General features: G+C 42.4%; 1 protein-coding gene and 1 non-coding gene across 3 annotated transcripts; one reads left to right on the top strand and one right to left on the bottom strand.

Annotated features, from left to right (window-relative positions):
* Positions 1-196: 196 nt before the first annotated feature.
* Positions 197-24,544, bottom strand: fgd5a (FYVE, RhoGEF and PH domain containing 5a). Of its 2 annotated transcripts, none has more exons than XM_037252695.1 (21): positions 24,153-24,544; positions 19,846-22,414; positions 12,555-12,669; positions 12,015-12,073; positions 11,659-11,689; positions 9,842-9,993; positions 9,605-9,761; positions 7,116-7,206; positions 6,976-7,026; positions 6,834-6,892; positions 6,266-6,337; positions 6,113-6,181; positions 3,724-3,807; positions 3,565-3,644; positions 3,364-3,460; positions 3,142-3,279; positions 2,950-3,052; positions 2,745-2,881; positions 2,027-2,155; positions 1,661-1,815; positions 197-1,424 (listed from the first exon to the last, which is right to left on the bottom strand). In XM_037252695.1, the coding sequence occupies exons 1-21, from the start codon at positions 24,160-24,162 to the stop codon at positions 1,388-1,390; spliced, it is 4,395 nt and encodes a 1,464-aa protein (XP_037108590.1). In that variant the 5' UTR covers positions 24,163-24,544; the 3' UTR covers positions 197-1,387. The 2 variants fall into 2 exon arrangements, with proteins under 2 accessions (XP_037108590.1, XP_037108591.1); XM_037252696.1 differs by having other exon boundaries at positions 2,054-2,155.
* trnae-cuc lies at positions 2,558-2,629 on the top strand. Its single transcript has one exon. It is a non-coding gene; the product is annotated as a tRNA-Glu (tRNA).
* Positions 24,545-26,262: the final 1,718 nt, after the last annotated feature.

Raw genomic sequence — 26,262 nt, 5'->3', positions numbered from 1 at the left:
AAACCCAAATAAATAGGTCAACTACGTTTTAGCTTAATGTTGGTTAAGGAGAAAGCAGTAATGTTTGGGTAAAGATAAATATTAGAACGCGAAAAAATAATTTGGAGATCCTGAAATTATTATACTCTCCACTTCAAGTCACATCATTATTTTATTTCAAATCCGTTGTGGGATTTGCAAATAATAACGACCATTGCATATTTTGGAGAGTTTATTTTAATATGCATCTATATACATACACATTTACATTTACAACGCACTGTATGCAAGAGGTACAATTTTATGTAACACTTACGGTCTGGCAAAAAAATGAAATGAATGATAAATGTTCAAATATCACAGTTACGCTTCATTTGGACTTGAGTTTTCTTTTTTTTAAGTTGTACTTTGAGATAATAAATAGTTCACAATATGATGTTGTAAGCAAATTCATGTTTAGAATAAAATGTCATACAAATGTGACATTTTTTAGCTTGCATTAATACATTTAAATTTAGAACTTTTAGAGGAAGAACTATGAGGAAGTGTGAAACTTCAGATTTCGTCATTGGCAGATTCTGTCATGTAAATCAAGTCAGATTCAAACCAGCAGTATATTTACAACGCTAAAATGGCACAATAGTATATTCATAATTTACCTCTGCTATAATTGAACACCGTAAAAATACAAAAGAGTTGAAAGCTATAAGAGCAGATAGAAAAAAAGCACAATTCTTCTGTTGACATAAGAGTAGTACAGTATTGTCTAACATTGTAACAATTCTAATTCCATATCAGGCACATTTATCATTAAACGCAAATTGCACTGAATGTAACAGGAGGAAATAAACTGGCACTTGATTAACATTTCCATAATTTCAAAAACCTACAAATGCAAAATATGTTCATTATTACAGAACTGCTGCTGAGGACCAGTCACTACATACAGTCTAGATGTATGGCCTACTTCACAATATATAAGCTTTACTTGACACTAGCGAATGGCTCCGCCCCCTTTTTTGTTGTTGTTTTAGCTGCTGCCAACAATTGAGGCTTTTAAGAAAATGGATTGACATTCTTTTTGCAGTGACACCACAGTACATCCACTTGCAAAGGTAGAAAAATAGAAGTCAAGTGGACAGACGGAGATAAAACTGTTTTAGTTCTCCGAGGGAAAAATGTGAATAAGATCTTACGTCGTCCTAGCTGCTCGTGACACTCAAGCGAAGACTTGGCACATTGAGGAAACGCAAAGTGTGCTCTCGTTTTGACCTCCTTACCAGTGCGACTCTTTTCGACGTGGTCTCTCTTCCATGACAGTAGATATGGATGAAGATGACAAGACAAATCAATCAGGTTCTAGCGACAGTCCATTGTCAGAATGGTTTGTTTTGATCCTTAACCGCTGCTATAAAACTGTAGCCTCCTCAATGGCGTTGACCCATCTGGAACACATAACGGAGAAAATAATTAGCCAGCGTAACTAAAATACATGAAAGGATGAATTATTAGAGAACATTTAGATTAGTTTATCCATTCATTCATCCATTTTGTCCACCCCCAACCTCCACATGGGGCCATAATATGATGCTCTCGCTTCAGTAGCCGTGCCAGGTTTGATTCTTGTGACTTGATGCGCTCCATTTCCAGTCTCGAGATAAAAGTCAAGAGTGACGCTGACCTGCGTGCTGTGTGATGATCATCAGCCCTGAAGGTGTAGTACAGAGTTTTCTTGTGGTAGAGCTGGAACACGTTGCTACCCTCAACTCCCTCGGGCCTCTCGGTCAGCTTGACGGTGAAGCTTTGCAGAGGGAGACTCTCGGAGGCCACTTTATCCTGAAGGAATGTCCAGGAGTGTAAGTGAAATCGATTTCAAAAGATAGTCGGATAAAGAACAGTGAGGGCAAAGAGTCCCTTAAAAGGTCACAGAGGGAGTTCAGAAGGAAATGTTGAAACGTGAAAACAATTCTATTCAGTGAGTGTGTGTGTGTGTGTATATGTGTGTGAGTGGTTTGGGGCTGGTGTGGGAGACTCTGTGCCCCCTCACCTCACAGGCTGTGAAGGTGTAGAGCACCTTGTCTTTGAGGAGGAACCACAGCCGCTTCCATTTCCTCTTGCTCTTCTTTCGACGCTGTAAGATGCCGCTCATGGTGGAGCCCTCCACCCCAACAGGCAACTGATAATACAAGGCCAAAAATCAATAGTGTGGAATATTGGGAAAAAAATGTGCAAAATAAATTGACTGTCAATGTCACTTTTGTATCATATGCGCGCAACCTTCTGTAGGTTCCAATTACTGGGCAGGTGGGGATCAATTTTTATTGAACTGGGTGTCACACTGATTATGTAAATACACTTTGAATAAATAGATATGTGGTCATCATTGATTCTGTATTCAGTACTGTACTCAATGTAACGTTTCCTCAATTTTCTGATAAAAAAACAAACATTGCCTTGGCGCACTATAGATTGGGACTCCATAGTAAATTAACGACCTCTACTGGTCAAACTTTGGCAATGCATCCTGCATTCACTGTGGCTGCCATGAATTCCTCAGTTGTTTCTCAGATGACATATCTCCCTGGTGGTCTAGTGGTTAGGATTCGGCGCTCTCACCGCCGCGGCCCGGGTTCGATTCCCGGTCAGGGAACTAGCTTTTTGTATTAACATCCCAGCTGTGCTCCATCTCAGCCGTGACCATGAGGACAAGTGGTGCAGAGGATGTGTTGGTGAACTTTATCGGAACCTGCGCAAAAGTACCACACCTGATTGAGGGATATTGTGCTTTTCCTGCTCTTCCAAAGACTCTGCGTCTGCAAGCTTTGGAAGACAGCAGAGAGGGGGCGACTGGTCCGATGAGTCGGCGGACTCGAGTTGCCGCATGCCCCTGACATACTGCCCCCTATAATCAAACACGAGAACTTTTAAACAACCGACCAACAGATTCCTAGACAATTATATGAGCGTCACCTCTTTTCCTGAGCTCGGCATAGCAGTGGTCACACACTTTGGCCACCCTGTCTTTGAGGTACTTGAGCGGATATCTATTCCTAGAACAAGCTCGGCACACTACCTGCAGGAGCAGAATACAAAGAAAATCTCAGACATAATATCAACCAGTGCAATGTTGTTGATGTGTGATTACTAGAAAGTAAATCTAACCTTGCCACAGGCATTGCAATGGTGTCGTCGAAGAGTGAGGCTGAAGTCAGAGGTGCAGTTCATGCACATCATCACATGAGACACTGGCACCAGAACTGGAGCAGCTTCACCCAAGGCCATCCACAGCTTCTCACGGGCCTGTTGACAATGAAATTGAATTTGTCAGGACTCAGGGTGGAATTTTTCACTCAACAGAAAGTGCACTTTTACTTCAAGTCTCACCTCATTACAGGGTCCCCCGAATGTACAGAGCCCCGCAGCGTGGTCGGCAATGGCTCGACTCAACGTGTGGAACCAATCCTCCCTCTCTCCGACTGAGCTGAAAAACAGCAAAAAAAGACAATGTTTAATGAAAATATTACGACGATCAAAACCGATTTTGTTTTACAGGAAAGGGCGTTTCCAAATGAGAGTTTTATTGACCTGGCAGAGAGCGTGATGGTAATATCGGACATTTCGATCTTAAGGCAGTTCAGCACGTTGTCAAGAACAGGTTTGCTCACCTGCAGAAAAGATCCCGTCAACAATCATACACAACAACGCTAACGTGACGTTTTGTGGGCATATTAAAAACAAATGTACCTTCATTCCAGACAGGGATAATGTGTTCTTAACCCTGTATTTGCCATCCTGCTGCGGGTAGGTGTACAGCATGATATCATTCATCTGGTCACACATAAAAGACACAGTGTGTTGAAATAGCCTAAGAAGAAGACATTTTGTTCCTTATGCACAATCGTGATGATCACAATGTGTTTTCCTCCTTTGCAGTATCTCATATCTACCACAAGATAGTGCCAAAGCTATACAGATATTTTAAAAACCTCAAGAGGAGATTGTTTTTTTTCTGTTGTGCCAAGCAATTTCTGGCTTCATTCATATGGATTAAGTTATTTCCTTTCCCAGCGTTAAGTAGCACCCGACTCCCATGAACACTAAGTGCAAAGTAAGGCAATGAAGGCGTTTATTTAGACGGAAGAGCACAGTATTGTTATTCCCTGAACACACCAAGCGTCCATTGTGTTGTGCATGAGAGGAATTTCATCCACCACCCCCCTCCCCGGTGAAAAAAAGAGATGACATAATTGGTCACACCTAACGTGCGTTCTAAACATCCGCTGGGGCTATAAAGACAGCATCCAGGAATTCTTCACCCTGCGCTGGGTTCTGGGCCTCCCCTCACTCTCCCAGCATTCTTACCCTACGCTGTCAAAGGAGGCTGGGGTGGGACGGGCCACCTTCACTATAGCACAACAAACAAACACGCTCGGGAACATGTTGCCCAGGCTGACCATGCATAATAGCCAATCCCGACCCGGACCTGTGAATTCTGGGCCGCTCGCTCCACCTTAGCTGCTCCTTTAGAAAGGCTCCAAAACACCTAATCTATCACTGCTGTCTCATTGATCTTTCACCTTCTTTCCCCCTGGGAGCTTTTGGCATCATTTGCCTCCCTTTAATCCATTCCTTGTTCATTTAGAGCACAGGTGTCAAAGTCAAGGCCCGGGGGCCAGATACGGCCCGCCACATCATTTTATGTGTCCCGCAAAGACAAATTGTGCGTCAAATTCGTGTCATTACTAGAATTGTAAATTGTCTTCACTTTTAATAATATCTTTTTTTTTTGAATATTTGACCAGTTTTTACTCATCTGATTTGAAAACGAGTTATTTGTCAGTTTGTTTTGTAGCTTTTACTGTATATAATATGAAATGCTCATACATTTATTCAGGTTGACAGTTCTCACGGCCCTCCGAAAGAAGCTATGACGACAATGCGGCCCGCGAAAAAAACGAGTTTGACACCCCTGATTTAGAGCACAAATATCAAAACTCAAGGCCTGCTCCTGCGACACAGTCAACTGTTCGTCTGTGCAGGTTGGCATAAGACACAAGTAATTAGTTATGAAACAATAGAGTGAACGTGTCTATTTCATGGGATGTGTTTGTCTAACACCCCACGCCCCTTCAAACTCTTCAACCTTCCCCTCCCTGCATTCTACAGCCTGTCTGGCCTTCACTTTGCTGTCAGTCCCCTCCCAATACACAGGAAGCCAGCATCCAGTGACCCACACCAAACATCCTGTAAGGAAGCGGTGCCCTGGAAAACAAGTCCTGAGAGGGGAGGAGAGTGGAGAGGGAGGCCCACGCTGGTGGGTGTGGTGCCCAGTGGAGATTTTACAACTTTGGCCATGTGCCCTTCCATAGTTTGCAGAATAACCTCCACCCCAAAGTCACCAATATTTTTGCGGCTAATGCTAGCAGGTGCTCTTCGCTAAGGTGTCAAAATGACAACAAAACATTTCGCAAGGTCTTCTTGCCGTTCTTTGGGGTTTTCCACCTGCTGGAGGACTCAAGCCAATCAGTTATCAAGCCATTATCAAGCATTTAAAGAGAATGAAAAGAGCCACTTCAATTTGTTGTGAATCAAGTCAGCTGTATTCACGCCCACAACGGCGCAAAGTTCCCTTTTAAATATGCGCTACACTGCAACAGCTTGCACGGGTGTGCGAAAATACCAAAACCAAGCAAGAATTTGGAATGGGAAGCTCTGGAGACAAAACACAATTTTAGAGTTTCATGAGACGATGCCAACTTGAAAAGATCTGTTCAATATTTACTGTATGCTGTTAACCCCTTTCACCACAACAATAATAACTTGAATCGGAACTGAGGAAAACAGCTAGCCTCACTTGGCCTGATCACAACGCCGCTAAATCTCACTAATTAACACACTGCATCTTGTTAAAAGCTTCTGTGTGTAGTTGCCAAGCAACCTGCGGACAAAGATGCATTGCACGCTGTCAGGAAATAGTGTAATTCTCCATAAAACTGCAAATTGTCTTTACACAATTGAGATGAGGTGTTGATTAGCTGGATTTGAGTCGAGCCAGGCTGGAACCACAGCACTTGCATTTAGCAAAGAGCGAAGAAAATTAACCTTTGTGTTTAGATAAATTAAAAAGATTTACCAGAAAAAGATGTCTTGGCTGTCGGCTTTTTCTCGCGACCTTCATGAGCGTTCCCTCTTTGACAAACATCTGCCAAGAAAAACATTGTTAACCAACTTGGCTTTTGGGTTCTGATAGTAAACATGGCCAGATGCACGGCTGGAATTTGCTCACCCTGCCAGCCTTGAGAAGGTCCCTCTTGCCTTTCATGCTGTATTCGATGTGGACCATACGCAGCAAGTTCTCCTGGGACATTGGAGTGAGAAACGAGATGGCGCGTGAATAGAATGAAACTACCCTTGTTTGTTTGTGAATGAACGAGAGGTTGGCGGGAAGGGATGTGATAGGCAAGACTGAATCGTGAGGTGCAGAGATAGTGGGAGTTTGTGTTTACATTGTCTGTCAGCCTCCGTCTGCGCGAGTGATAGTGCTGTGAGATAAACACAGCAGGCGAGCCAGCGCCAGGAACACGGCGATCTTGACAGTGAGAAGTCACCGAGACGCGACGAGGGGAGGATTTTGAATTATCTCCATAAAAAACTCGTATTTGAAGGAGGCTGTAAATCTTGTCCAATTAAACAAAGATCCCTTTTACAAAGACACACCTGGGATTTTTGCATGAGCTCAAAATGGAGAAATCCACTTCTAGTACTAAAAATTGTTTTTGGTGGATGCCCATAAAAATGTTTTTTTTTTTAACGACAACTTCAATCAACACATATTTTGCTTCCATGTATCTTACCCCCTGTTTTAGATTATCATTGGCTTGGTCCGCCACTTCTGACACAATCACCAAGGCAGCTGCAACACAAACAGAAAAATAAATAGAATGAACATAAGATGCAAACCAGAAAAATGAAACCATCTTGATTTCACTGGTTTACCTTGTGTGTCCTCATATTCTTTAGAATCAGGTGAGAGGTTGTTTAGGTAATCTGTGGATGGAGTCAAACACAATGTCATGATGTAATTACCATCCGAATAGTGTGTATCTCCTTGAAACTTGGCCGTGTTTGTGTGTTACCTGTCAGTAGCATGCGATATTGCAGCACTCTCACGATGACCTGCAGCAGTTGATGCTTCAGTGGCACTTCAGCATCCTCGGGACTTTTCCTCTGCAACATTCAAATAAAATAATATGAATTTTTGAATCACATGAGTTTTATAGATTTTTGAAAAAGAAAATGGAAAAGGAAAATACATCTCTTTCACATCTCTCCAGCGTAATGCAAGGCAAGGTCAGAAGTAACCGAGGCAATTGTGTTAACCAAGGTGACCTTCACATCTTTCCATGAGATAAGAAAATAAAATCCCATTCCTTTTCTCTGATGACTCATTTGCAGGAGAAAGGGTGGCGAAAAAGCACACAATCAAGAGAGTATTGGAAAATCAATCAGTCTAATTGTCTCTGACAGGTATTTACACCCTAAGGGGTAGAAACCCCCCCGCCACACACACACATGCACGATTTCTCTCCATACAAGTCATCAATGTCAAAAAAGTCCCTTTCTGTCTTTGCTCTCCCCCTCCCCTTTCTTTCCTGACCACCACACTGGGAGTACAACAATTCCGATTGGTTAACCCACTTTCCACGACGCATCTGCTCTCCTCAAGTGTTGCATGTAAATTGTCATCCAATTGACACTTCTTCACAGGAAGTAATTCGCCCGATGCGTGCCAGCGATGATAATTAGCGTTTTGCTTGTTTGGGCTTGTGAGCCGCCGAAGAAGAAGAGCGATGCTTCACGCTGTGATCCAGACACCCGTGCAAACAAACCTACCTTTTAAGTCTCTTTCACGGCCAGCTGATTTGCTGTCCGCACACACAAAACCGATCTAATTGGGGAGTTGTAAAGCACTCTGCTCCTCTAATTACTTTCTGTCTGCCTCATTGCCCAGCTAGCTTGCCTAGCGAGGCATTCACTCAATTCCACCTGCTGCAGAGCGCTCTCTCGCCACCTTGACCTTCTTGCGCACGACAAAACAGGCCACGCAGGCTGTGGCCATCTAAAAATAGATTCATAAAAGCAGCTTCACCAAATCCATTACAATGGCATCGCCCCGTGGTGGCCAATGTTTATAGATGCTGCGGCAAACAAGGTCCGAGCTGTGGGGAGGAGGCACTAATCTTGTAAGAGCTTGCTGTGATCTGATCAGGCTCTCTGGATACTTCATCATTGTCACCACATCCGCAATGATATTACCAAACACTTCTACTCCGGGACTTTACATCAACCAACATACTTTGCAAAGTAGATCAAAAGCGGCGCAATAATAATGAACACTATTGCCATGCATGAAAAAACAACATTCAGCAAAATTGACAATTGAACGTTGTCTCTTCACCCATGCCTTGCTCTCCCTCGACGCTCCTTCTCTCTCATTATGGAAGGGTCACACTCTCTACGCTCGTCCCAAGGCTCGTCTGACACAGCAGAGCATCCATCACTTTTTTTTTTCCCCCCACAAAACAAAACTACCTCACAAGGTGGATGCACAAAAATGTCCAATGAGGGAAAATACAGAATGTGCATATGTGCTGGCAAGTGTGCTGTAAAACATGCCTGCTGTCAAGCACGGGACATCTCTCACAGCAATAAAAAATAAAGCCTCCTTTGATCAGACAATATCTTTTCATGCATTCGTGCTTCTCTGTAGGCGCCAATGAGGCAAAAAGTGGCCCAACTTTTATGGAGCTGATTAATAGACAAGGCCTTGAATGACAAACATGGACCAGGTGTTGAAAATATGCCAAGGATCGACACTGACAATATTTTCCAAATGTTCAGTTCACCCTACTTATTATGTAGATTAGCTCGTCTAGCTTTAAGAAAGTTTTTTTCTTTTTTTTTCCCGGGAAAGTGCAGCTGCTGTTAAATATTCATGAGTGCAAACAGTTGGTGCATTGTCCACTCCTTTTTACCAAACTCGAACGACTTGGAACCGCTGTGTCAACAAACATCTCGTAAATCTACGTACGTGGAGGTAGTAACGCCAATAGCTGAATGCCGTTCGCTCGCTCTAAACAGGGACGTTATTCTGCAGGCCAGCAAACAGCTGCATGGAAATGAGAATCTCATGTGCTTATCTTTTCTCCTTATCTTAATATCCTGCCGTTTTATTAAACGCTGTCAATGTTTCCATTGACAATGTTGTGCACATTTACTTTCCAAATGCTCTGAAGAAGTGAATGAAGAAAATATATAGAATACTGTCAAGCTGATTACTCCTTTCATCCAAACCTTTGCTGCTTGATTCTTTAAGAATAAAGACATAGATAAAAAGAAAAGATTTAGAAACTGTGATCAAGACAGAGGAAATGTCAGTCCATAGAGAAAGGCAGACAGAAAAGAAATTTAAGGTCAAGTCTGTTGGATGAGTGCAAAGGAAGATAGCAGGTGGACGGATGAAAGCGAGGTGTCCTTTCACAAATATGGAAATTGAGTTTTAAAGAGCACGGTCAACATGGGCCTCACAATGGCGGGTTCCGGGTTTGAATCTTGGACAATTTACCTCAAATTTCTTGACAGTGCTGGCAAAGGCTGGGTTGACCTTGCAGCTTGCCTCCAGTAGAGACATGCTGCGATCGTACTCAGAGATGAAAGTATCAAACACCTTGAAGTCTTCACGACGAGATAGGATCACATCCGCCACTTTCTGGCCTTCCTCCCTAGACACAAGAGCATGATAGAATCTCTCTAAAAAAAAAAAGAATTAAGTGCTTTTGGTAATGTCGATGGTGATACGTACCAATGATCAATATGCTCCTCCAGCTCAGTGAGAATGTCACTGTGGAGAGTTAAGACCTGCGGAAGAACACCTAATATCTCCTCCAACGTCTGATGGTCCAGAAGCGGACCCCCGTCCTCGGCCACGGTTTCGGCCACTGCTGGCCTGAAGTCCTTCACAAGATAAAAAAAGGCATAAAATAAGTTGATTAGAGAAAGATTACTAGTAGGTTGGAAGGCATTAGACAGAAAAAAGGGGGAGAGAGTGAGAAAGGAAGTGTGTCCACTTTCCAAAACATGAGGTACACCTGGAACATTTTCAAATAAGAAAATAAATAAAATGTCTGAAGATTAGGTCGAAACTAGCATAATATAGCTTGACTACCCAATGTTGTGTCCAGTGAATGTTAAAGAATGTGAAAAGGCACGAAGGTCAGGTCTTCCTAAACATCCTTCCTGCTGCCCTCCCTCCCTCTCTTCATTTTGGGCTCTGTCCAAGCATTCAGGAAGTGAGGAACTGTCTGCATGGGACACACCAGCAGGTGTTGTTGCGTAATGGCCTTGGTGCCAGAGCACTGACAGTCCACTGGACCTCTGGAGCCAATCACTTGTAGTTTAAAGTCCAGACATGAAGTGAATCAAGGATGTTCAAGTTAGTCATGGGATCACGTGCTGGTATTTCATTCCAGTTAGCATTCATCGCATCTGCCTCAGACAAGATCAGCCACATAGTCAATTTTCATCACGTAAGGCAGGTCAAGAAGCAACATGAGCCGCTTCTCGAGCGGCCAGTCACGCTTAGCTGCCGTAGAATTTGTCCAGAGGTCAAAGGTTACAAATACAAAAATAGCGAGCCTTATATGTTGAAGCGGTTGTGCGAAAAGTCCTTTAAAAGAGGAGCACAGCCTCCCAGCACAGGCCCTGGAAATTCTTTGTGTTCTTGTTATTCCTTATCAGACAATGGAACAATAGCTCATATAACTCTCAAGCAACACACACACCCTCACCCAAAAAAACAAGCCACTGTAATGCTTCCAAGTTAAATGACTCCATTTTATGCACTTCAATTGTTGGTATATAACCACACCGGCACACTTTTTAGAAAAATTACAAGACTTCACAATGTTACAGAATAATGCATTCGGGGACCTTCAATAAATGTCGTCAATGTCTGATCACGTCAGGGGAGCTTTCAGAATTTTGGAATAATGTAAAAGCAGCAGTTTCTATCTAGCATTGCCATATTTCTGTTAGATTGAATTTCTTGCATAATATTTGCATTCTTATAGTCACCAAATGATACTTCATCTTTCATACTGTCGGATAAATCGCTGTGCAGGTGCATGCATAAGAGATTCACGGTAACCTCGTTCAAGGTTAAAATACGGCAGGCCTCCCCTGAGTTCAATGTCACGTTTCATTTTTAGCAATACTCCATCATGAATGCAATTTATGCATGCGTGTTTGTGAGCTGGGGGCGTTTCTTCGAGGGGGCGGGGCATTGAAGTGAGATGATGTTCAAATCTTATTGTAGCTTTTTGAAATCCGCATACTTCAGCTTTAAGTGCTGTGGCGAGTTGCCCCTCCGATTTTGTCTATCAGGTAAGTAAAGATAAAAGGACAATACCAGAAGGCGCCTGCATCGCTTTACAACTGACTACATGTTAACTTTGTCAGAACCAGGAAGTAGATCTCACTGCAACAACATTGATAAACCTCAGCAAAGCTTTACGGCAGGGGAGGGGCGAGGGGACGCAGACAGAGGCCAGGGGAGTAGACTCGGATGATAAAATGTTATCAGCGGGTTTTCAAGAAAGTGGAAGAGGAGGGGGTTTTTACCTCTTGAAGGTACTTGAGGGCACGGACATGTCTGCAAAAAGACAGAAAAGACAAAATGAAATGAGAAATTGAATCTTCCTCAGAAATTCAATGGGGATGAATATTCAGAGCTTGCTTGTCTCTCAGTAGTTACACAAAGTTCTTCTATCTGGAGGTAGACGTATACATTATGTATGACGGCGAACCCACATTAGATGATTAGTTAAAAGGAAAACAGAGCGAGGATGAGATTGCAGCTCTGCATGCAGCCTGATGGATTAGTTTACACGTGGGTGACATTACAGCAGGCAGCCGGGAAAAGAAAACACCTTTAGGATGCGTGCTTTCGAGTGTGATGACACCACGGCGATACTCACAGTCGTTCCGAATCGACGAGCTCCTTGGCGACATAGAACGCTCGGGATCGCCCATCGGTCTACGTGAGAGCGGTGACAGGTGAATGAGCGCAGCTAATGTTCAAAGTGCACTTATTGCTCTCAAGCATTAACGGCGGCGGCTATACAGCAACCAAGGGGACTTATAAAAAAAAAATCTGTAGGTTTTTTTTTCTTATCTGCTGTCAGAATGAGACTGATTATTTCATTTAAGTGCAGCATGAGGGCCCTCTCAAAGATGGCACTTTTAAACACTGATGCATTATGGATGAGCAATGGCAATGATTTATAGGCTAATCAAAAGGCCTCAACACATTCAAACCATTTAGAGGGTCACTGTACTTTTTCTCCGTTATGCTTTCGGAACAGGGGCACTTTGAAAACAATTTCAATTCAATATAATTATTCCTTGTAGCATCTAATGTCCATTTTGTGCTATCAATTGCCAAACTGCAGACCAGAGGATTAAACAGGCAGATTAAAGTGCGGTATAATTTTTTTTGGTTTTGTGCCATAACTTACCTGTCGATCAAGGTTTTGCTCAGCAGTCCCTTCTTCCTCTTCCGAGGTACGTCCATGGTCCTCCTCAGCTGACCCAGCAGAGACTGAGCTCAGCGGGAAAGGTTCTGTGTAGGCACTGCAAGACCAAGGGAGAACATCATGATAGCCAATCCGGTGCGGAGTTGTTCTTGCTTGTGAGGGTTAAGAATCTTCTTCCCACATGGCGAAAACGTTACCAAGACTCTAAAATGTCCTAAAGTGTGATTATGAGTGAAAATAGTCGTCTAAAACTGGATGGGGACTTTTCCACCTTTCGCCTTAAATCAACTGGGACAGGTTCCAGCACACCTGCGACCTTTGTGAGGATAAGCTGTACAGAAAATGGATGCCGGATGGTGTTAGCTGAGTATTTCCATTCCTCATATGCAGCACAGTGGCACATTTTAATCCCTCCCTTCCCCAATTCATCCTTTTATCGCCGACAGTGTTATGTACGTACAGCGATAATCCTTCAGTGCGGTGGAGAAGGGCTCCGGAGGGTCACACTCTAGGTCAGTTCTCTCGTAATCCCTTAAATGCTACCTGGAGTCATTTATGAAAAACCATTAACACTCACTTAGTGTGTTTGAATATACTCCCCTTACGAAGATGATGATCTAAAAGCAGCAACCAGAAGGTACCAGAAAAATGACAATGTGATATTTTTCAAAATGTCTTCTCAATATATTGTATTTGATTACGGTGGGTAAAAAAAAAACGGCACCGCCTCATACTGAGTGAGAGTTGTTTCGAATAATGACGCCACATGAGAGCGGCTCTTCCAATCAACTTGGCATTCTTGTCTCATTTATTACAAGTTTGTGGCCTGATAATGAATAGAACCCGCTGTCTTTTAAAGCTCCGCTGTGTACGTCACATCATTTTGTGTACTCGAGTACATTTGAATTTATTAGTCCGACACAGACACACTCCATTTGGTGGGCTATTACTCATGGTGGACCTCAATGAAGATAAAACTCTTTGGTCTCCAGGGTGATGTTGCCTTCAAATATATAATAGAAGCACTTTGCCAGGGTTCTGCGATCGTAAACAAAATCAACCAAGATAATGATGATGAGAAATTATTGAGAAGCACGATTACTTCAGGCGTAGAGAAATTTAAAAAATAAATGGTTAACAATCAAAAGGTATAAAAAAATACATTTAAACATCTCTCAGGAGTTCTAATGATTCCTTCAGGCAACCAACCCATTTCCTCAAGACATAGCCTCCATGTTGGAACATAGAAATCCCTTTAACAGGATCGTTAGTATGCTAGCAGATTGTCTTTTATAACACAACAAAGTAAATCTACTGTGTCAAATTTAAAGGACTAAATGCTTTTCTGGAAAATAAGACCTATATTTAAATTACTTGACGACAATATGTAATTCAGTTGAATTCAATTATATAGTAGTCCCAATCGCAAAAGTGTCCTCCAACTTCTAATGGCGCTATTACAGAAAATAGCGAAAAGGTTTTCCCGCCTCTCCAGGCAACAAAAGCAATACTGATGGGGGAATTGTGAGAAGTGAATGCTTTACTTTCAAATTGCTTTCCGCTTTTTATAACGATTGTGCGTTGCCCGAAGCACTCGTGCTTCTAATGTGCTAGCGCATGATGTTCTAATAAGACACACTTCTGCTCGAGCTACCTGTTACATAACAGGTAAATGTTTGTGCCAAAGATTATGGAGTCATAACTTGCCCTTAAAACTCCAGCACTAAAAAAGCAGACCGAGTCTGCAAGGTTCCATGCGACCACCCCATGGTGACAACCTTCTTGGACATCTATCATGTCTCCATCCCTCTCCCCATGTGCTGCATTTCCTGTAAACAGGCTCTAGGCTGGGCGTTTCCTCCCCGGGGATGACCTGGCAATGACTTAAGAATGCCTGCCACGGGGCCTGCCAAAGACACACCCTGTCCACCGCCTCACTGCGGAGCCGCCACCCAGTAGGTCCAACAATACACATAAGGGAACACTTTCATCCCGTAACGTAACACAGGTCACGACGGCCAGAGCAGCCAAACGGTTTCTGCTACACAGATAATTCCATTCCAAAAATTAACTGCGCATAAGATGCAACTCCACATTTGCTTTGTTAAGTGGAACTGATGAAAACTGACATTTGGGGACAATGAATGGGCTCACAGTTGAATACAATCACATATCGTGCACTTTCTTTGCCAAAATGTTGTTTACTGCTCATTTGTTTCCAAGCTGCTAATTGGCTACATAAGAGTGCCTTCTCAGCATGGGGTGCCATCTTTGACAAAGCACAAGCACACTTTACACACTTTACACGCACGCACACACACACGCAAAAGCTTGGCTCACGTTGGTTGCATCATTAGTAACTTTCACACATCGTCCTAACACGACTATTTAATTAAGCTGATGAAGTCATAGCAATATTTTTTGTGACTACATTTGGAAATACTTTGGAGATGGCTTTGTCCGCAGTGCTATGAGGCAATTTGTTTCGTGTGACTGCTGAAACCTTTTATTTCTCCTCTGTGAGTGTACAATGCATTTTGTTGGGGTCTTCTTGAATTTAACAAATACATTTGCATATATTTTGTCATATAATAGAATAAAGTGACTCATGTGCACTCTCTTTGCAACGAATGCATCGTAAAAATCCAAATGTTGCAATTTATGCCCATATTAAAAACAATTTCCAAATAAGTGGGCTGTTAATCTTGATGAGAAACGCAATTTTTTCCACGCTGTCCATTTCTCTCCACAGTCCAACAGCGATAAAAGATTGTAGTCAAGATAGCATTCATTGCAGAATAAAAAAAAAACTGAAAGAGAACGGGCGTTCAGGACATAAACATTGCCATAGGGTTATCTACTCCAGTAATTCTTTTGCGGAGTTCTCAATAATGGCTCTTTGACCACACACAGGTCATCAAGCACGACGATTTAATTAAGAACACAAAAGCTTGTGGCCTCACAGAAACCGAAGCTTATGGTCAGGCTAATTTGGTACCGCGTGACCACGGTGATTCCTCACTCCATCGCACGCTGCAGTAAAGCCCGCCGTCCCCTGAGGGTCCGATGAATGAAAGCGAGAGGCACCCGTGAGAGTGCTACTTTAGTTTAGTTTTAGTTTAGTTTATTGTTTAGCACATATTATTATAACAAATAACAGTGCAGGGAGGGAGACGAAGCCTAGGGCTTGTAAGGAGCTCCACTCCTGTATAATCAAAGTGCACAACAAACAAAGTGCTGTGACATCAAATATTATTCAAGTGTTTAAGAAAGAAAAAAATTAATAATAATATATATATATATATATATAAATGAATAAACATCAATGAATAAACACAAGCATAACTAGCTAAATATTAAATCGTCATATTTATATATGCATATATACGAAAGTGAACGTATACATACATAAACAAATACACTATACAAAATGAGAAACAAGAGAAACAAAATTTGACACTTTAGTGATGTTGAAACAATCAAAAAACACCAGGTAAGAAAATAGCTGAGCGGAAGCAGAAGAACAGCAAACAGAAAATAACAAAACAAGGAAGAATCAGGGTATAAATAGTGGTTTAAGTTGATGTTCTTAGTATGGATCAGCTGAGTGCGGTGGAGTAATTTTGGACTGGTAGGATCATGAGTGGAGAAGGTGGTGTTTCAGGTGCTTTCTAAAAGCAACCTGTGAAGATATGGATCGAATATGGATTGGTAGCTCATTCCAGAGTGAGGGCCCTCTAAAATGGATATTGTATTGATGGCGTGATGTTCGACAGGACGGTGGGTGGAGATTGTCCCCCTGTCTTGTAGGATAAGAATGTAATTCCGATACAAATGCGAAGAAATTATGAAAAGTGGCTGGAAGACAGTGTTTCCTGTATATATATTTATGGGTGAGTAGACAGGTTTGATGAATATTTACTTTATCAATTGGCAGTAATGAATAGTTTCTAAACAATGGTGCCGATGGTTCATATCTATTTGAAAAAGAGATCATTTTTAGGAACTTCTTTTGTATGATGAGTAATTTGCTGAGGTATGTTGGATATGTAGCTGCCCAGACTATGTTGCAGTAATTGAGTAAAGGAAAGAGGAAACTATAATACAGAGTGAGATGAGCAGACGGATGGACCAAGGGACAAACTTTTCGTAAGATACCTAGCGTTTTCATGGATCTTTTGCAAACCAAATCAATGTGTTCAGACCAGTTTAAGTGTTTATCTACTATAACTCCTAGGAATTTAGTGCTAGTAACTTGATGGATTTCGTTATTATTTATGTAAATTTTGGCCTGTTCTTTGGGGTAAGATTTATTTATATTGCAGAAGATCATGAAGTTACATTTGTTTATATTGAGTGACAACTTATTTATTTTGAACCATTTTGTAACAGCGTGCAACTCAGTATTCACACGTGCAATGAGGAAATTAAAATCCTCGTGGGTGGCAATGAGATTGGTATCATCCGCAAATAACAAAGGAAGAAAATTTGAACAAGACATGGAAAAATCATTTATGTACACCAAAAATAATAGAGGACCCAATATTGAGCCCTGCGGGACCCCAAATAGTATTTTAGATCTGTTGGAAGAACAACCATTTATATATACATATTGTTCTCTGTTGGCGAGATAGTTTGTGAACCATTTCAGGGCAGAATCGTTCACTCCATATCTCTCTAGCTTAGCGATGAGGATCTTATGGTCGACAGTATCAAATGCTTTGCTTAAATCTAGAAAGACACCAAGAGCGAATTTCTTATTGTCAAGAGCCGTTGAGATGTGGTTGGCAAGCTGAAGCAGTGCATGCTCAGTAGAAAACTTTTTGCGGAAACCGTATTGATGTTTATAGAGAATATTGTTTGTTTCTAGGTGCTTTGCCAATCTTGAGTAAACCAGTTTTTCTAGAATCTTGGAGAAGCAAGGAAGTACGGATATAGGTCGATAATTACCATATTCATTAGTCTCACCAGCTTTGAAGATAGGAATGACTTTAGCAATTTTTAATTCTTGGGGTACAATGCCAAATTTTAAAGATAAGGAGAAAATGTGTGTTAGTGGAATTATTATTGAATGAATAATTTTCTTAATAAGTATGCTTCTGATCTCATCATGGCCAGGGGCCGAGTTTTTCAAGCTCATGACGATGTTGTAAACTTCCTCAACACTAGGAGGGTCAAGAATGGAGAGTGAAGGAAACTGCCCTTTAATAAGGCAACAGGGGCTTGTATCAGAGGTTGAGAAGCTAGATGCCAAGGTAGCGCCAACATTTACAAAGAAATCATTGAAACCATTAGAAATATCTATTGGGTTTGAATGAGCTCTATTCTTCCCCAGCATCTCATTTGGGGTCGATGTTTTTGATTTCTTGCGATGTAATAAATGGTTGATAAGATTCCACGTTGTTTTGATGTCACCGGAGGCTTGTGTAAATTTATCAGCATAGTAAGTTTGTTTGGTTTTCCTTAGTAAAGCTGTAAATCTGTTTTTATATTTCTTGTATGTTTCTATATTTATAGGGATGGGATTTGCAATAGATTTTCTATATAGTTTATTTTTTTTACGTGAAGATTTTTTTAGTTCATCCGTTATCCATGGTTTCCCCTTAGAGTTATTTTTACGACTAGAAGTTAAAGGAAAGGAGAACTCTAATGCATTTGTGAGTATTGTTAGAAGGGAGTGATAGGCTTTGTTGACATCTTGCAACAGGATAACCTCATCCCATGACACAGAGCTGATGATAGATATAAAAGATACCATGTTTTTCTCAGTAAATTTGCGGAATTTCATTTGATCTCCAATATGATCTTTGATTTCAGGACTACTATCATTGTGGATGAGATGGAAGACAGGTAGATGGTCGGATACATCACAGATCAAAAGGCCAGATGTTATCTTGTAGTCTAGAGAATTAAATAGGATATTGTCTATGAGAGTGGCCGTTGAGCTTGTGATCCTGGAGGGTTTGTTGATAAGAGGGAAAAAGTTTCTGGAATATAATGTATTAAGGAAGTCTGCTGTATGTGACTGCTTAGATTCAAGCAAATTAATATTATAGTCACCAAGTAAGACACATAATTTGTTTTCTTTGTTTATAATTTCTAGAGTAGAGTCGAGGGCTTCATTGAAGGTGATTTTATCAGAGTCTGGTGGTCTATATATACATCCAATTATCACATTTTTGTTGTTTATAAGTGAGCAAGAGGAGAGTTCTATAAACACAGATTCTACTACAGTCATGTCAAAATTGACACTTAAATCCTTTCTGGGAGAGAAATTTAAGTTATCAATCACATACAGTGAGACTCCTCCACCTTGCTTGTTTGGTCTACAGGAATGTATAGGAGTGTAGTGAGAGAGAGGATAGCTAGATGTATTATCAACCATCCAAGTTTCAGTAAGAGCTATTACTGAAAAAGAATGTGTTAAGGTTGATAAATAGGTTTTTAGACCATCATAATTTTTAGAGATACTCCGTACATTGAAGTGGACAGTGGAGAATACATTTGTTTGGCAGTGGCCAGGAGGAGTATTGCACAGTTTGTTTAACATATCTTCAGAAAAATATTCACATGACATTTCAACAGATTTTAAGGGAGTGTAATTTGTATCTGGGTTAAGGAAGGACACTTTAATAAAAGCACTTCTAAAGTTAACTATAAGTGTCAGGTACAGGAGAGCAATCACACACAAGCCGCTTCCTCCCTTTTCTCTGCCTCTTCATTTACTTGACCACATCTATCAGGACGTGTACTGCTCTTCTTTTCCTCTACTGCTACTAACCTCCCTCTGACTTTTAATTGCAGCCAATAATGATTATCTAATGTGAATAATCTCTGCTCAGTGAGCTATTGCGTTTATCATTTTCATCCTTCATAGGAGGCAGATGTACCCAAAGTGACCTCTAAACGTAACAAAGCATTAGCAAGCTTCCCCACAAGGGCTATCCCAAGAACCACCCATGTGCTCATCTCTCATTTAACAGACTTTTACGACATCATTTTACAGGAGGCGGAGCTCGCTCAGCCACGATGGAAGTCTCTACGTAACACGTTAGCTCGCCACTAAAGGGTCAAGACTGCAATTGGAGTGATTCTTACAAGACTGCAAATATTGCAGGTGAGCACAGACTAATCATTTGAAAAGAATGTAGGCCTATAAATCTCGGTCCTGCTATGTGGATTGTAAAATGAGTTGAAGCGGAAACACGCTAATCACAAAAAATGGTTAGCATAAAAATACTCAAAAACATTGAGATGTTAAGATGTATCATACCTTTCAGCGTCTGCTTTTGCCGGTTTGTTGTCTATCCCGGGGAAACTATTCATGTCGACGTATCCGTCGTTCTCATTGCAAGGAGCTGTCATGCGATTTGGATCTTCGAAAAACTCGGTTACAGTGTGCGATCTGGCGGGCCTGCCTGGAATTTGGATGTTCTCATAGTCTGAACTCATAGCAGGAATGTTTTCATAGTCGGAGGTGTCGGCACTGGGGAAGGAGATTGAGCGGGGTTTGGTTAAAGGCAGCGGCATGGCGGAGCGATAGGAGCGTTCCTCGAAAGACTCCACTCTGGAAACGCCTCTTCCGTAAGCTTTGAGATGACCTTTCCTTCTCTGGTGATCTTTGTAGAAGACAAATGCGGATGGCGGTTCTGAGGGAGACCGCTGGGGGTTTACAATCAAAGACTGGAGCTGAGGGGAGCTGGAGGTGCTTCTACGGTCCAGATCTATGACTCGTGTGGGGCCGTGATGGCTGGACTCAGAAGAAGAGCGAGAGGAACGGACAGAACCGTCAGTAAAACCTTTCGAATCCGTCTTCCTCTTGAACTTGAGAGCCAGAAAGCGTTTAAAGGAGATTTTCTTCTTCTTAACTTTGTCATCGGGATCATGCTGGATCAAAAGGGAAGGTGAACTCTTAGTTACCGGTCTCTTGGTGATGTAGGCGAGTTCAAAGGGTGGAGGAATGTCCACCAGAGAGGTTGGCGTAGAAACGCCGCTGGATGATTGGTGACTACGTTGGGAGAAACTTCCAGAAGAGCTCATGACACATGGAAGCGAAAGCGTGTCATCTTTCCTCTTGCTCCTAATCTCATCAATTATTGTTTGTTCAGCCAAGGACAATTCTTGAGTCCCCGCTGAGCGAGAGTGCAAAAGGAACTGACGGGATTTTGTAGCTGGGACTGAGCAATTGTCTTGAGGTGTTTGGGACTGGCTGATTGGTTCATTGTTGGTCTCCAAGGATACGGTGTAATAGTCATGCGTTTGGTACTCGGTGGTGGTTTCTTCCGGCACAGTCTCTGGGACGTAACCCGGCACTTTACCAGAATAAGAGCGAGAACGTGACACGATGGTCTTCTTCTCTAGGTTCAAAAAGTTCTCGCCCTCAGAGTCAAAGCCAGCCTCCTCGTAAATATGCTCTTCGCTGTCCGAGTCGGTGTCCTCGTAGAAAGGCACAATGTGACAATCCAGTTCCTCGATGTCTTCTTCAAACGCCTCGGTGGTGTGAGCAAAGACTACCCTGTTGGTGAGCTCCGGGGTGCGGCCCAGGTCCAAATCTTTTGGCACAGTGATGTTGCATAACCTGAGACGAGGCTGGCAGCTTCTTCGTTGGCTGAGAAAGGCCTGTTCCCGTTGAGCCGTTCTTTCTTTGACGCTTTTCCCCTTCACTTGTTTCTTCTCTGGCTGTTCCTCTTCGTCCTCGTCACCTATCTCCACATAATCTTCCGACGAGGCACATTCCAACTGCTCAAAGTCATCAGCTTTCGGACAGGAAGACTCCTCAATGTCTGCGTACTCATCTGCTGACTCAGCGTCCTTTGCTTTGTCTTTATGCTGATCGCAGCGTTCAGCTTCGTCCTCAACCTCATCCTGATCAGCGAGGGCTTGCTTATCTTCCAGTTGGTCCACGTCATCCGACGACACGTAGAAAGGCTCCGGGTTGGAAGTCTCGGATGTTTGCTGAACATTCGATTGATTTTCGTCAGTTTCATCCTCGGCCCACTCAGGGTCAGCGGTGCAAGTTTGATTTGGCGGAACAGACTCGATGACAGAATACGGGCCAAAGGCATCCTCGGTGCTGGACGTGAAACGGAAGCATCCAGAGACATCTTTGGTGGCCCGTTCCGGTTGCCATACTTCGGCATCACCATTTTCAGCCGGGTCACATGACTCACATGTATCGCTGGTGTCATCTGCAGGGCCAATCACATCGTAGGGATACTCTTCGGTGACAGTCGGGAGCGTGCGGAACCCGAATCCAAATCTTCCAATTTCGAGCGTGTTATCTGAGGGCAAGTTAACTTTAACACAGTTTGTCTCAAGCTTTGCACTCAACTCTTGATCGTTGCTTTCTTCCTCCTCCAGGTTTTCATTCGCAGGAGACAAAAGAGTAACTTTGCTTTGGCCACCGTCCGGTTGAGTCGGGTCATCGTCAGGATTCTCATCGTCGGTGGTGTCTGCAGTTGAACCTTCATCTGCTCTAACTGTGTCTTCAGAGCCAATGCTCTCAATGTCATTATCGTTGTTATTATTAAATATTTCCCCACTATCAGTTTCGCTATCACTCACTTCTTCCTCTATCTCGGTTTTTCCCTCATTGTCCTGTTTTTTATCAGCCGTCTCATTAAGATCCGATTCCTCGTTAGAATGAAGCAGGTCTCCATTAGTGAGACTCTCGCATTGCTCCCCCTGTGGCACAAACACATGGAAGCCTTTGGGTTTGGGGGCGACGGGAGGTTTTGACCCATGCACAGGGGGACAAGGCCTTGGCATCAGCTTGGACTGCACTCTGATGGTCAAATGACTTCGGACCTTCGGTCGAGGGACTTGCAGCGGATTTTGGAAATCTGTCAAAAGAGTAAAAATCAAATGAAATCCTACACAAACACTTGGTGAACAAAAACACAAATAGGGAAAGCCGTGTCCTGCCTACTAGTCAGTGACAGGCAAAATGCTGCGGGGAACATTATCAGCAGGAAAAACAACAGAACCACAGCGTACTTAGAGAAACAATAACATCTCCTTGTCTGGGAAATGACACATGCCTGTTGGAGGTTCACACTCAATGGTGCCTTGTCTCTCACCCTAAAGAATGCAGAAGAAATACCCCAAAACAAAAGAAATGCACAAATATGTATTTTTAATTGTAATTGTGAGGTGTACTCTTCTCTAAAAAAAACGTACAGACGTGAAGATCAATTCTTATGAAGTTTGGAATTATCATGCAACACACCCGTTCCTAACATAGTGTGCACACCCCTTGTCGCTTCCTGTTATTGAGCACCTGCCCTGACGCACATCCTATTAGACACTGTGTCTCGACATATCCATCACTTTTGGTGAATACTGAATATCCTATTTGAGATCCATTTATCGAAAAATCTGTTTCGTTTTATCTGTGCTTTTTTTTTTTTTTTTTTTTTGAAGGAGTCCACACAGGATGTCCACGGGAAGGACATTAGCAGACCCCCAGTCACCATGAATGTCTAACAGTACACATTTTCACGACACAAATGAACTTCCTTCTTCTCATTCTTCAACTAAAAGCACATAAACACACACACGCACACACACACACGGTTGCTGAAAAGGCTCTTTGAGTATGTCAAAGAACAATCAAACAAAAGAAAAGCAAGGGTCCAAGGCTGACAAAGCACGCAACTGCAAACAACAGGATATGAATTATGCAACAAGAATTCAGGTAAAGCAAATGTTTGAAATCAAAAGAGGTGACGGACAGTAGGACCTTAGCAATTCCTGACACAGGAAACGATTTGACAATGTTCACATAGTTAATTCCGACCTGTGCAGCCATAACAATACTACTGTAGTCAAGCTTTTGCAGAGCCAAGCTCATGTTGACCATTCAGCAAAAACTTATGAAGGCATTCATTTTTTTTTCAAGTGTAATTTGCAGACCACCTCCGGCCCTCCCTGTGTGGAGTTTGCATGTTCTCCCCGGGCCCGCGTGGGTTTTCTCCGGGCACTCCGGTTTCCTCCCACATCCCAAAAACATGCTTGGTAGGCCGATTGAAGACTCCAAATTGTCCCTAGGTGTGAGTGCGAGTGCAAATGGTTGTTTGTCTCTGTGTGCCCTGCGATTGGCTGGCAACCGGTTCAGGGTGTCCCCCGCCTACTGCCCGATGACGGCTGGGATAGGCTCCGGCACTCCCGCGACCCCCGTGGGGACTAAGCGGTTCAGAAAATGGATGGATGGATGTAATTTGCAGATGACCTCTGTGTTTTTACAGGACATATTTAATTTTCCTGAATCTCTGCAGATATTGAAGTTACTTAAAATCATTTTTTTCCTCAAAATGGGTGACATTATCCTAAAATAATCAAATTAATACAAACAATGAGAAGTTCTTCGGGACATTATATTTGCTCCTAAAGTAACCACGCAATCATTGCTCAGAGTTGAATGTGACTTATTTTAGTACCTCGGAGAGGGAAGGTATTCAGTCTTTCAGTAATTGATCAATGTGAAAAATAAAATCACCCACTGGGCCATCCCTCGCACAGTCTCTCAAACATTAGCACACTTTTTATTATTGACGGTGAAATAAAAAATGAGCAACCAACCTGTGTTCATTGTGGGACATCATCATCCACGGGAGCCGAGAGTTACGCTCATTTTTCGCTCCACTGACCGCATCGTCCGCAAAGTTAATCCACAATAAAACGGAAAGACCCTGTTGGCGCAATCAGGTTTCAAAAGCTGAGGCAGATCATTTCGTCTCGTTTCTGTGGACAGATGATGTTGCGCCTCCCCGCGTAAAAACGAAGCCGATGTGCGTCGCAGCCGGTGTGCAGCGTGCACCTCCTCTTCTGATGCTCCACTCAAGTGAGCTTCTGTGTGCAGCTCTCTTTGGTTTCCTGATTGAGGCAGGACTTGGGAGAGCGCAGTCACCTCAATGTAAAGAGGCGTTTTGTTTCCTTACGCAAATCAAACATTCGTGTTTTGGATATTTGGAGCAGGTCACTGTTTGGCTATTTTTACATTTGTTTCATGCCCCACCCACACCATTCACCGACTTGAATCCACACAAGTGTGGAGAGCAATGAACTATTTCTTTATTTCTTTATTTATTTATTTATTTATTTGAATTATGATAACGAGCAAATAATACATTCTAACGCAGCCATTAAAATCCCCACACTAGTGCAACCAAACCTTCTTTGTGCTTGCTGGCCACCAATGTGCCTAAAAATTGAAAATTAAAAGTTCTTTTTGTTCAAATACAATATTGCCATTTACTATATAGCCTATTGCCAAACATGTGCATTTAGCTTTTTAACATGAAAATTATAATAATATATTTTCATGCTTACAGGTAGGACTCGAGGATTTTATTTTCCTCTCCTGGGGTTGGTTAAAGGGAGACTTGATCGATACCTACAGTAGCTGGGAAATTAATTTATAAATATATTTTAGAATATCAACTAAAATACTGCCTTGTCACATAACACCTTGACTACTGCAACTCTTCAGCCTCCCTCACAAGTTCCTCCGAAAAGACCATTCAGTCAGTGTAATTATTTCTTTGTAGAAAAGTTCCTAAAAACAGTTTCCAAAGATTTTGCTTTTGGCCGGGCTTCCTGGCCCAGCATCTGTTGCCTGATTGAATGAGAGCAACCCTTTAAAAGCCTCTCTTCATAACAGGAAACCGCTCTCCCTGTTTCCTGCACAACAGGCTACACTTCCTTGGCAACAGATGGGAAAGGTTGGCGACGTTAACCCCTTGAGCAATCTTTCTCGGAGATGATTGATCGATGCTTTACGAAGGTCTGATTGTTCGAGGAACAGGCAAACATTGAGCTGCTTCACCGGAGGACTCGTGGCAGGCTTCAAGGACACCTTGTGTTACTCAGGTAGGCTGGGATAGTCGCCCGCTTGATGTCTACAATTTGATGGCCCCCGGCTCCAATTTGATGCCCACATACCGGGATGGGAACACCTCACCTCATTTCTCATTCACCTCAACATATTTGAAGGTCAATCTATGCGGCCGAACTGCAACATGGGAGATGAAGTGAACACCCTTTGGGCAGCGGGATGCAGTTAAAGAATTAGCTCAGCTGTATTGGGCTTCGGGCATGACTGCAGGAGATCTTTACAATCCATCCTCCTTCAAATTCCCATTCCAGATGGTTTGGTGCGGTGGGGATTAAGTTAAGCTCAATCACAAAGAGGTAAGAGTTGGGGAGGGTGTACATCGTAATCGCTACCTTGTGTTTTTTTTCCCACTTGCATGAAGGTCATCACATAAAAGAAATCATCTGGGTGTGACAGTGCTATTAGGGACGTTATAATTAAATGTAATTATCATCTATTAATTGCAGTCCAACGCATGCCAGTGAAATGCTGTGAGGGACATCTAAAATCGTACCGCAGATTAAATATAGTATGGTTCAGAGAACAAAAACTATTGAAGAACCTAAATCAATAAAACGTAAATTAAATGAATGAATCTATTTCAGATGATCAATTTTACCATGACAAACTAATTCAACAAATATCACAGGATTCTCAATCATGTAATTGCTCGGTGGGCCAAATTAAAGAAGAGCGTGGGCCATACGTGGGCCAGGAGCCATATTTTGCCCACCACTGATCTAAGACACAAATAGCATGCTGTATGTTGCACAATACATGACTCAGTTGTTTTGTTCCCACCAACTCTATTGTCCT

Source organism: Syngnathus acus, chromosome 5, assembly GCF_901709675.1.
Source record: "Syngnathus acus chromosome 5, fSynAcu1.2, whole genome shotgun sequence".
In the NCBI taxonomy this organism is placed as follows: domain Eukaryota; kingdom Metazoa; phylum Chordata; class Actinopteri; order Syngnathiformes; family Syngnathidae; genus Syngnathus; species Syngnathus acus.
The sequence above is the reverse complement of the archived record's forward strand: the minus strand, read 5'-3'. Positions and strand labels throughout refer to the sequence as shown.

Bases quoted from the DNA above. Each gene is read 5' to 3' on its own strand.
- fgd5a (XM_037252695.1), bottom strand. The intron at 7,027-7,115 runs GTAACACACAAA...CTCCATCCACAG, and splicing joins ATATCGCATGCTACTGACAG to ATTACCTAAACAACCTCTCA. The intron at 6,182-6,265 runs GTGAGCAAATTC...TTTTCTTGGCAG, and splicing joins ACCTTCTCAAGGCTGGCAGG to ATGTTTGTCAAAGAGGGAAC.